This window comes from Setaria viridis, chromosome 9, assembly GCF_005286985.2.
Source record: "Setaria viridis chromosome 9, Setaria_viridis_v4.0, whole genome shotgun sequence".
Lineage (NCBI taxonomy): Eukaryota > Viridiplantae > Streptophyta > Magnoliopsida > Poales > Poaceae > Setaria > Setaria viridis.
This window is the reverse complement of record NC_048271.2, coordinates 9,231,835-9,243,960: the sequence shown is the minus strand read 5'-3', so window position 1 is coordinate 9,243,960 and position 12,126 is coordinate 9,231,835. Positions and strand designations below refer to the sequence as shown.

The 12,126-nt window shown below is 48.4% G+C and overlaps 2 protein-coding genes and 1 pseudogene across 2 annotated transcripts; all 3 read right to left on the bottom strand.

Moving 5' to 3' along the window:
• Positions 1–457: 457 nt before the first annotated feature.
• On the bottom strand, positions 458–3,007 carry LOC140221077 (uncharacterized; annotated as a pseudogene).
• A 2,464-nt stretch (positions 3,008–5,471) lies between these two features.
• LOC117835220 (putative cyclin-dependent kinase F-2) lies at positions 5,472–6,594 on the bottom strand. The gene has a single exon (XM_034714593.2). It carries the CDS (start codon positions 6,592–6,594, stop codon positions 5,626–5,628), a length of 969 nt encoding a protein of 322 aa, XP_034570484.2. The 3' UTR covers positions 5,472–5,625.
• A 3,640-nt stretch (positions 6,595–10,234) lies between these two features.
• Positions 10,235–11,224, bottom strand: LOC117836207 (putative cyclin-dependent kinase F-2). The gene has a single exon (XM_034715588.2). It carries the CDS (start codon positions 11,201–11,203, stop codon positions 10,379–10,381), a length of 825 nt encoding a protein of 274 aa, XP_034571479.2. The 5' UTR covers positions 11,204–11,224; the 3' UTR covers positions 10,235–10,378.
• Positions 11,225–12,126: the final 902 nt, after the last annotated feature.

Genomic DNA, 12,126 nt, shown 5'->3' with positions numbered 1-12,126 from the left:
TACTCAACCAAATTGCCCAAAATAGAGCTGCTGCACCAACTAAAATCTGTATCCTAAGCTTACAAGATAACCCCTTTAGCTATCCAAACATGTTAGATATACTAGAAGGTGGTTGAATATCAAAAGCATTGTATATGGTAATTCCAAACGAAACTTTCCATTTGGCAGTAAAAAAAAAGATGTGGTATGGTCTCATTCTCATTACAAAAGCAGCATTTCGAGCTGCCATTCCAACGCCTTTTGACCAAAATAACTCAGTTTTTTGTCCCATGGATCTTGGCCTTAATCTTTGGTAGAATCCTAAGGTCCGTCAAGGGTATTATGAGTGATAAGTGTTCTATATGTAATGATGTACTTCAAAATGCTTCTAAGGAAAGCTCCATAAATATTCAGCCTTTCCTTTACCTTCAGTTTGGTGTTAATTTCAGAAGAAAAAAGACAATTCGTGATGGCTGACCTAATGGCTAGAACCATCAAATATATTTTGGATGGCCTGAGACCCATCAGTCAGAAGTGAACCCAAAATGCAGGGTAAGACGATATTCCTGCTAAACATGGCTTATAAGGCTGATCAACCAGATACAATGAAATCCACTTATACTCATCTACTGGCCTCGGATTCAGCTACCTAACTTCAGTATGTTAAAATATTTTGGCAGAATTATATAGCACCGGAATTCCACACTTCACTTCAAAATGCTTCTATAAAAATGCAATTGTGAGGGTCGTCTTGCTATTGAACTAATGAATCATATTATGAACATTAGAATGTTCATGTGTAAAATTCCCATCATCTTGCTTGTGCAATATAGTGATCATGTTTGTCATTAGCTTTAGTATCGACAACCAGGTGCGTTATACCAATATTATTGTATACATTATATATTTGACATGCACTACTTACTATTAGTGTCCATTTGGCCCAAATAAGAAGGCAAGAGGCTCATTTCCCTCCACAAATATTGGTGTCATGTGCTCTTGCCTTGTTGTGTTCTTCTCCCTAAGCTTGGATCTTACTTTTGAAGGTATTTGCTACTTCTGCCTAGCGTGACCCAATTACAACAAAAGGATTTAGGGTGCTTATAAGTTATATAATATATATATAATGGCCACCGAAAGAAAAGAGGAACAGCACATTCAAAGAAATTAAGTATAGCATATTACCCATACAGAACTGATATTTCAGTATGCCAAATGAAATAAGGTACAAACAAATTAAACTCTGGTTCAATCATGTCAACAACCGCAAGGAACGTGACATATCGTAACGTTCAAGATGGCCTTCTAAAGTAGTTTCATCTACTAGTCCCAACGAGCACGGTATGTATGGAAAAGATGATGTGATTTCGTATTCGCCATATCTTGCGGGGCAAACACTGCTCAAGGCTTCAACTTTTGAGCTATTTAAATGATAGGACAATCCTCTCTTCCTTGATTCACTCAAAAAGATAATCTCTTTATATGGATGAAATCCAAGGACTTCAATAAATCCATGATAATAGTGGTATCAGAGCTCCAGTCAAATTTCTCCTTAAGTATGCCCACGTTCTGATCTTTATTATGCCATGTATCTTCAATGTCAGAGCTCCATTCAAATGTCTCATCCACCAATGATTCTGAGCTCCATTCGAATTTCTCTTCTATGAGTGCTTCTGTGCTTTCATCCTCGTCCTCAAATCTCCATGCATTTATGCCATCAGTTGCGGTTCCAAGTTTCCTTCAGATTTCTCTTCTAAAACTACTCCAATGTTTTTATTATAATATCGATCACATTCTTTAAAATAGTAGTCATTAATGTCTTGTAATATCCAAGGTGCACGACCTTTTGGATCATAACTTGGTGCTGCATACTTGAGCCTATGCTTGAGCAACCACTCAAGTAAGGTCCCTATCATGCTTCAACACCCACTCCATTTTACTACCCGGACACCATCAAGGATCCAAACTCGAAGTCTAGGTTGTCCTTGAATTGATGTCAAATACACCCCCTTTTGTGACTTTCCCAAATGTAGATAGGGCCTTAACTGGATATCAGTTGGCGGCTTAATTACCTGATACTTGTTCTCTTACAAGGATATCCTGAAAAGTGAAATCATTACAGAGCCTCAAAAATGGGATATATGAATAGCCTGGACATGTACGAAATCAATATTTAAAGCTAAGGAATTGAAGGTATTCAGCGAGTAGCTACCTCATAACAAAATCAGTTTGGCAAGCAACGCACAATGCTGCTCCCTAGTAGACGGCATTGCGTTGTCTACTGGCATAGTGCAATCTCTGTCAGCAATTGTACCGGCAGCCTCCCCTTGTCGAACAAATGACCTCTCCTCCCACCTTGCCGATGTCGAGGAGAACACATGTAGCATGCATGGAGACGGTGGCCATTGAGATTGCTCTACCTGGGGATCCAACTCAACCAAAGAGCTACTATAACAAAATCCTCCAGGACCACACTTGTATTGAACACGAGGGATCGCAAACACCTCGTAAGAATGCGACGAGCGGGTTGGATCATAAGCGACAAGCGAGGTAGTTCTTTAGATGAAGAGAGCGGGCGGGCGAGGGGGTAGAAGAGCCAAATACTTCTTGGCAGGGTTAACCACATAGTCGTCGTCGAGCAAGAGGAGGCCATTGCAGTGGTCGCGAACCCTTGGTCCAGGAACGGCCCGCATAGCAGCGAGGGTCGATGGGCCCGGGCAGGTAGTCGTGCTTGCCGAAGGTACAGGGGTCCGTGGAGGTGCGGGAGAAGAACTCCGTGATGTACAGGCCGTCGAAGTTGATGAAGAATCCGACGAGGGAGAGCGGAGGAGCTCCGCGCGCAGCAGGCGGCGGGCGTCGATCAGTGCGCGCCACGCCTTGCAGGTGCACCTGCACGCGGCGAGGCCGCGCGGCGGAGGACATCCGCGAGCACGTCGTCGGGTAGCAGCGTAGACAGGTCCTTCTCCTCCACGGTTCCTGGCCCCTCTTGGCAGCCGCCGGCGCTCGCGCCATGGACACGTTGATCCATGGTGGCCGCGCAAGTCGTGCGTCGCCGCTGCCGCGCCGGCCGGGAAACTATTGATGGGATGATCCCGCTACGATTTGAATCGATTGTTGTGTGGAGCAAATAGATTGATTGACGGAGTAGGACGGCAAGAGAGAGAGGAGAAAGATGCCAACTGCGAGAAGAGAGATGGGCGAACGAAGCGGCTCATGCGAGGAGACCAGAAGATGAAGATGGTTCCGTTCCGTGTGGAGTTTGAGTAGAACAAAACAGACGGTCGGTGGTCGAGAGACTCAAGAAGAGAAAAAATGACGGCTAGGATTCGATTAGACTCAGGCGGTGATGTAGACATGAAAGTAGTAGTATTGTCTTGTGATCCTTGCCCTTTTTCAACTGATGAAACCTAAGACCACGCTTGGCAACTTGGACAGACTCGATCAAGGCCCTCCTTTCCACAGCAGATCTTCCACCTGAGAGGTCGAGCAGTGGGACTGAAACTCTTCCGACAACAGCAGCATTGGCGATGTTCAGGGCGCTAGCACCGTATGTAGGCTCACAGCGTTCTCCTGGACGTTCATATCGCTCAGATCAGCGTGCACCAGTCAGTGAGTGACTCTCCCGACTCACCATCAAGAACTCTCGCGTAGAGTTGGCAACCATTGAGTTGCAGATGCTTGGTGGGGTGCAACTGTTCCCAGATATCATTGGACGCCATAGCAGTTTCAAGTTCCGCCACCTGCCAGACTGAAAACAAAAGTTATTCCTAAATTTTCAGCCTCCACAGAGTTGCAGAGCTACACTTTACATGCCAGTTGCTGCAGGATTGCAGAGAACTAATTTTGCTATCAAATTCTTTTGGTGGTGGAAGATAAAAGCAAAAGGATTTACTTTTTAATTTTCAGCAACATGGTGCTGGGAAGGCCGTTGACTGAAAAGTTGAACTCGAAGTATAGCTGCTGAAAGATGACCTGTGTATTACTATGAGCTCAATCTTTATTTGGTGATTCTGAAATTTCCCACACATTGATGGCTCGCCCAAGCCTGAATGGTTACCGCAAAATTGCATGACAAATCACTAGCTCATCTTGTGTAACTGAATCATAAGCAACAAAGATGATGAACTAGAAGTAACCATGCTGCTCACGTGTATAGACTTGAAGCTGCAACCCAATTCAGTTCCAGAGTTGCAGTACTACTAGTATTTTTATCCGTACAAAAGAGAAGGTATAATTTCATTCTTATACAGAGACTGATCAACAGAGAAAATTATGATAACACAACGTGGATTGTCAATAAGTTATGCCTCTTGAGCATCAGGAATTGTTAAACTCAGTCTTACATGGATCATGAATTGAAGGTTCCTCTGCACTACTTCTGTTTTTCTCTAATTCTAAGATAGCAATCAACAATGGGGCTGTGCTGCACTTATTCTCTCTGTTCCCTGCATGTAAATCAGGGCTATCTGTCCAATTTCAAGAAACATCAGCATTGCATGGATTGGAAAAACAGATCAAATACATCATTTCAAATGGTTCGCGAAAATCATACCACCGGTTATCTAAAACATGCATGAAAACTGGTTATATCTGACACAGCTTTAATTTGTATAAAACTGAAAATAGCCACCAAATTTCGAGCCAAAGATGACAGTCCGACTGAGAGTTGTCAGGGGTTACATCCACACCTCCCGCCAAACTTAACACCGGTAAGTTAAAAGCTACAGCTGATACAAAAGAGAACCCACATGACTATACTAAACATGGGGATTCGAAGATGGCCTGCTCATAGCTAGCCTACTATAAATAGCACAATTTTTGCACATGCAGCATGCAAGAACCATGAATTCGTCAGCAGCTTGGCCACAAAGGTACAGAAACATCTCTCTCCCAGATATGGCGTCAAGGGGCAAAGTCCCAGTCCCCACTGATGAAAGCATCACCATTGTTGAAAAAATCCTGCTGTAACAAAAGAAGTTTGGTTAGATGAACCTCAACTAAGTAGTAGCGATCAATTTCAGATGTAAAGCCTGCAAATGTTCTAGACAGATAAATTTCAAAATAAGCTAACGGTTAAACGTGTCTTAAATGTTTGAGATTATGCTACCAAAAGGGCGCAGCAGCAACCCTGCTGTCTTCCAACGAGATGTCAATATCAGAGTTCGAGCCCAGATAGATAAGTAGAGCCATAGAGATGCGTACGGTTCCTGTGTCGTGGTAGCGGACGGGCGCCGAGCACAAGTCCATGCCTTATCGACACGAAATGTATACAGCAGTATAAGAACAGACTAGTGATGTTGTAACTTACCTGTAATGATTACAGTGCCTCGCCCCTTACATAAGTAATGATTGGTTTATGTAAAAAAACATTACATCCTTAGAACCGGGAGCCATTTCATTCTCTTAGAAGTTTAATAATGATGGATTCAGATAGATGCGTTCAGAAAAACTACAAACTTCATCAATGGAAACACAGTTCAAAACTAGAAGAATTGAAGGAGCATTGTATTGACAGAAAGCTCTGTTCTGAAGAACAAACTAATCTACATCATAACCATGAAAGTTACACCATAGTATTGAAAGAAAGCTCTGTTCTGAAGAACAGACTACTCTACATCATAAAACATCAGAGGAAAAATCTTCAAGTTATGCACATCTTGGTCTCTTTGGCGACGGCGACACCAGTTCATCCTTTGGCAGATCCAGCACGTCCATCTTGGAGAACCATGGGTGCTTGAGCGCGGCAGCTGCCGTGAGCCGCTTGTCGGGGTTGCACGTGAGGAGGCCGTTGAGTAGCTCGAATCCTTCGTCGGACAGCTTCGTCTCGGGGTACTTGCAGCGTAGGATGTTGGACTTGTGCCGCTGCTGGTCCAGCTCCGTCATCTCGTTGGCGAACGGCGTGGACGAGAACCACGGCCATGCCATGTCATCTGGCACGCCGAGCACGCCGACGATCGCGCAGAGCTGGTCTTCAGAGTCTTCGCCCTGGAACGGAGCCCTCCCGGTGATGAGCTCCCCCATGACGCAGCCGAGCGACCAGATGTCGACGAGCGCGTCGTAGTCGGGCTTCTCCAGCAGCATCTCGGGCGCCATGTACCAGAGCGTGCCGGCCTGCGTGTACGGCGGCCGCTCCGCCATGTGCACGGCGAGCCCGAAGTCGCAGAACCTGAGGACGCGGTCGTCGCCGACGAGGATGTTCTCGGGCTTGATGTCGCGGTGGATGATGTGGGCGTCGTGCATCCTCTTGGCGCCGTTCAGCAGCTGCCACATGGCGGCGCGCACCGTGGCCTCGGGCAGCGGCGGGCTCCCGGCGCGGTCGCGCTGGCGCAGGGCGTCGCGGAGGCTCGCGCCGCCGCACTCCATGACGAGGCAGAGCTCCGCGGTGGCCGGGTCGCGGGCCAGGCCGCGGGAGCCGACGACGAAGGGGTTTCCGGCGCAGGCCTCGAGGAAGAGCGACTCCCGCAGCAGCGCCGCGGGGCCGCCGGCGGCGGGCTCGCTGGTGAGGAACTTCATGGCCACGGCGCCACCGGTGGCGCGGTGGCGCCCCTTGATGACGGCGCCGAAGGCCCCCTGGCCGAGGCAGCAGGTCTCCTCGTAGTCGTCGGTGGTGCCCATGGCGACGCGCGTCCTCTTGCGGGTCGGCTGCGCGGCGGCCTGGTGGCGAGGAGCGGCGGCGGCGGCGGCTTCTACGCAGGCGGCGGCCATCGCGAGGAGAGGGGAGGGAGGCGGCGAGCTGATCGCGGGAGGAGGAGGGGGGAGGCCGCGGAATGCCGGTGGCGATGCGAATCATGGGCGGCGCAAGGGGACTTATGTACGGCGGAGCGAGTCCGAGTCCGATTGGCGACGATGGTTTTGGTTGGAACGAGGAAGTCGACTGCAAGTCGGTGGCCGCACGGCGCGTGATGGATCCGGATGCACGACGCGTACATGCCAAGCTATTACTGTCTACTGTGCACTACACAGGCCGATGCCTTGCTCGTAACCCATCCCTGACCCTGATCCGTCTGTGTTTCGAGTTCTTGCCTGACGAATTCCGTCACGGCGCGTGCCACGAGAGCATGTTTTCCCTGGTCCGGAAAGTGCTTACCTGGCATGGTCTGCTTTCTTTCTGCGTATCTTTGTATTAATGATTCAGACATTCAATTCAGTTTGCATTTGCAACCATATGCTTTCTGATATTTTAACGAGTAAACCTGCTGAGAAAAGAAGAGAAGAGACAGCAATGCTCAGATTCATGAATTCAAGTCGATCAACAACAGGTTCATTTAGTTTAAACTTTGTCTGCAAGAGCTTTCACTTCCAATGTGTCATGCACATCATATACTGATAGGAACACAAGCAAAATGGAGGCCTGTGTCATGAACTTCAGCTGTTTAAGCAAATTACAGAGCTACTTGCAGTTCCCTCCACATTTTTCTCATCTGGCTTGGGACCGGCAAAGGCAGTGTTAAACTGCAAATCGAGTTCAAAATGGCAAGATAAGAAACACTACGTTCCATATCCTTTCTTCAGTGCAACTTCTGGAGCAATATAATCAGGTGTACCAACTGTTGAATATGCCTGTGTTCCAGAAGTGAAATTAAACCTGTTAACTGCCCACAAGCGTATAGTCAGCACAGCAACACAGAAACTAGAATTATGGAAAAGGTTAAAAAAACTTGCTAAAGAAATAGGAAGGGCCAAGGTTTGCCATCAACAGATGTCATGTATGATTCATGCAATCCACTCGGCAATTAAGGCAGCCTACAATATTACCATTTGCACATTTGGTTTCCTTTGCAATGGGAATAATGGCATCATAACTAATTTTGTTGGTTTGATCAAGCTCCATTTGAACAATAGTGCCTCACCCCTTTATCTGAAAAAACTACAGGGCTCCAACCAGTAGCCACTGACTCCACAGCATTCCATTTGACTGGATTCAACATAGCAATGATTGGTTTATATCAACAAAACATTATATCCTTAGATCTGTAATTTTCAGAAAAATTACAAACTTCATCAATGGAAGCACGATTCAAAACTAGAAAAAAATTGAAGAAGCAATGTAACTTGTGTATGGATGTGTTTCGCTACCCGAATGTTTTGTTTCAGGGTAGCGAACTTCCGACGGAGTTTTTCACTACGAACGCATCCAATCTACTCCATTAGACTCTAAACCATATTTGGGAGTGTTTTGAAGCATTTCGCTACTGCACAAAAAATGATGCAAAACGGGTGTGTTTCGCTACCCGAATGCACTGCTTCAAGGTAGCGAACTTTCGACGGATTTTTTCGCTACAAATGCATCCAATCTACTCCGTTAGACCCTAGACCATGTTTGGGAGTGTTTTGGAGTATTTCGCTACTGCACAAAAAATGATGCAAAACGGGGACTTTTCGGTACCCGAATGCTCTGTTTCAGGGTAGCGAACTTCCAACGGAGTTTTTCTCTACGAATGCATCCAATCTACTCCATTAGACCCTAGACCATGTTTGGGAGTGTTTTGGAGCATTTCGCTATTGCACGAAAAATGATGCAAAACGGGTGTGTTTCGCTACTTGAATGCACTGCTTCAGGGTAGTGAACTTCCGACTGATTTTTTCACTACGAACTTTGGATCATTTCACTTTAGTGCACGAAAAACGATGTGAAACAGGGGCGTTTCGGTACCCAAATGAATTGTTCCAGGGTAGAGAACTTCCAACGGAGTTTTTGAACGCATCCAATCTACTCCATTAGACCCGAGAGCATGTTTGGAAGTGTTTTGAAGCATTTCGCTACTGCACGAAAAATGATGCAAAAGGGGTGCGTTTCGCTACCCGAATGCACTGTTTTAGGTTAGCAAACTTCCAACGAAGTTTTTCACTACGAACTCATTTAATCTACTCCATTAGATCCTAGACCATGTTTGGGAGTGTTTTGGAGCATTTTCGTGCGGTGCGAAAAAGATGCAAAATAGAGGCTTTTTTACCCGAATGCACTGGAAGGTAGCAAACTTCCGATGGAGTTTTTCGCTACGAACGTATCCAATCTACTCTATTAGACCCTAGACCATATTTAGGAGCGTTTTGGAGCATTTCGCTACTGCACGAAAAATGATGCAAAATGGGTATGTTTCGCTTCCCGAATGCACTGCTTCAGGATATTGAACTTCAGATATGTTCACTACGAACGCATCCAATCTACTTCATTAGAACCGCGACCTTCCGACAAATAGGCCAAAAATGGATATGGTGCCGAAGGAGTTAATTGCGTCAAGACAATCGAATAAAAGCCTACTTACCAACATCTGGCATTTCTTTTGTCAAAGTGATAGTTGCTCCTGCTGTGTAGGCCTTTGGTGCATAAAGGTTGCGTAAGCGACTGGTATTATCAGGCAAAGATTTGGTACCTTTTCCCGACGTATAATCCGATTCATTCAAATAGGGAAAATTACTGATGTACAAAGGGTTACACAAACGAAAGTCAGAAAGCTTCAGCCTTCGGGTGACTCCTACGATCTAACAAAAGGCAGAACTTGAGTACTCAAATGCATCACATTGAGAATGTCAGTACAGCATGTGTCAGCAGTTAAACAGGTGGAGCATACTTGAAGTAACCAGTTCAGCAGACTCTTCACCACTCTCTAGTTCATTGACCTCTTTACCACCAATCAGTACTGGAGTCTTCCATCCCAATCTCCACATCCTACTGATATCAACAAACAAATCAGAACTGTGACCTCGGTGCCAATGGAGTACACATAAATCAGCAAGATTTTATAAGCCGGAAATGCTTGCAATTGACCCGAAGATGACAAGAATACAGCAATTGACCTGGGGACTCGAGCAATTTCTCAAAGAATCTTGTGGCCATGGACCAGATAACAATTTCCTAGTGCCTGGAACTTGAACTATCACATTTGTGTCTCAAATGAAAAACCTTCCTATCCACCTGACTTATCTTCTTCAAGACATGATACATTTATTTGTTTATTTATCGTACTTGAGTTCAAAGATTGTTCAGGTATAGAATTCCCATCATCATCTCGCTTCTGTTAGATAGTGATCATGCGTGTTGTTTGACTCAAGTATCGATGTTACAGTGAGTTAAACATATTCAGTTTCAATGCTCGCGGGCACCTACTATTCGATACTGGCATGCCTAAATTCACAGACACCAAGGCGCCTCAGGCCTCAGCGTGAGACGCTTACGCTTCACGCAGACCAGTCAAATTCATTCGGAAGCACAACAGAAAAGGATTCAGTTTAAACCATGAAAGTTACACCACAGTATTGACAGAAAGCCATGAAAGTTACACCACAGTATTGACAAAAGCTCTGTTCTGAAGAACAGACTAATCTACATCATAAAACATCAGAGGAAAAATCTTTAAGTTATGCACATCTCGGTCTCTTTGGCGACGGCGCCACCAGTTCATCCTTTGGCGGATCCAGCACGTATCTTGGAGAACCATGGGTGCTTGAGCGCGGCAGCTGCCGTGAGCCGCTTGTCGGGGTTGCACGTGAGGAGGCCGTTGAGTAGCTCGAATCCTTCGTCGGACAGCTTCGTCTCGGGGTACTTGCAGCGTAGGATGTTGGACTTGTGCCGCTGCTTGTCCAGCTCCGTCATCTCGTTGGCGAACGGCGTGGACGAGAACCACGGCCATGCCCTATCATCTGGCACGCCGAGCACGCCGACGATCGCGCAGAGCTGGTCTTCAGAGTCTTCGCCCTGGAACGGAGCCCTCCCGGTGACGAGCTCCCCCATGACGCAGCCGAGCGACCAGGTGTCGACGAGCGCGTCGTAGTCGGGCTTCTCCAGCAGCATCTCGGGTGCCATGTACCAGAGCGTGCCGGCCTGGGTGTACGGCGGCCGCTCCGCCATGTGCACGGCGAGCCCGAAGTCGCAGAACCTGAGGACGCGGTCGTCGCCGACGAGGATGTTCTCGGGCTTGATGTCGCGGTGGATGATGTGGGCATCGTGCATCCTCTTGGCGCCGCTCAGCAGCTGCCACATGGCGGCGCGCACCGCGTCCTCGGGCAGCGGCGGTCTCCCGGTGCGGTCGCGCTGGCGCAGGGCGTCGCGGAGGCTCGCGCCGCCGTACTCCATGACGAGGCAGAGCTCCGCGGTGGCCGGGTCGCGGGCCAGGCCGCGGGAGCCGACGACGAAGGGGTTCCCGGCGCAGGCCTCGAGGAAGAGCGCCTCCCGCAGCAGAGCCGCGGGGCCGCCGGCGGCGGGCTCGCTGACGAGGAACTTCATGGCCACGGCGCCACCGGTGGCGCGGTGGCGCCCCTTGACGACGGCGCCGAAGGCCCCCTGGCCGAGGCAGCAGGTCTTCTCGTAGTCGTCCGTGGTGCCCATGGCGACGCGCGTCCTCTTGCGGTGTTGGCGAGGAGCGGCGGCGGCGGCGGCGGCTTCTACGAAGGCGGCGGCCATCGCGAGGAGAGGGAAGGGAGGCGGCGAGCTGATCGCGGGAGGAGGAGGGGGGAGGCCGCGGAATGCCGGTGCCGATGCGAATCATGGCGGGCGGCGCCGCGGGACTTATGTGCGGCGGAGCGAGTCCGAGTCCGACTAGCGACGATGGTTTTGGTTGGGACGAGGAAGTCGACTGCGAGTCGAAGACAAGTCGGTGGCCGCATAACGGGAGGGGAGCTGCTACTGTCTGCTGTACACAGCTTCGGCCTCCGGCCGATGCCTTTGCTCGTAACGCATCCCTGACCCTGATCCGTCTGTGTTTCGAATTTCGTCACGGCGCATCGGCGCGTGCCACGATCGAGAGCATGTTTTCCCGGCTGGCCCGGGAAGCGCTTACCTGGCATGGTCTGCATGCTTGTTTCCATTGCGTCAGTTCCTATAGATGTGACCTTGACGCTCGATTGCCACTATTTGCTAGTGAACACACCTGCACGGCTTATGTACTGTGCAATTCCAGCACGTGACTTTGCATTCATCAGACAACCATTTCAAAATATGGGTCGCACCGGTAACCTCGAAGTCCCGTACAAACTGTACTCTAAATTTGCCAGACTCTCGTGGAACTTCTGTCCAAAAGGACCGTAAAGTTCTTCTCCTGCAGCTCAAGAGCTGTGGTACAAAGATACAGGCGTGCATCACAGGCAAGACATGTTGCCATTGTTAACGTTTGCAGCTGTTAGCTTTTGAAGCAAATGAATGTTGCAGCG

Excerpts from the sequence above, each read along its gene's own strand:
- LOC117835220 (XM_034714593.2), bottom strand. The coding sequence starts at position 6,594 with ATGGGCACCACCGACGACTACGAGGAGACCTGCTGCCTCGGCCAGGGG.
- LOC117836207 (XM_034715588.2), bottom strand. The coding sequence starts at position 11,203 with ATGAAGTTCCTCGTCAGCGAGCCCGCCGCCGGCGGCCCCGCGGCTCTG.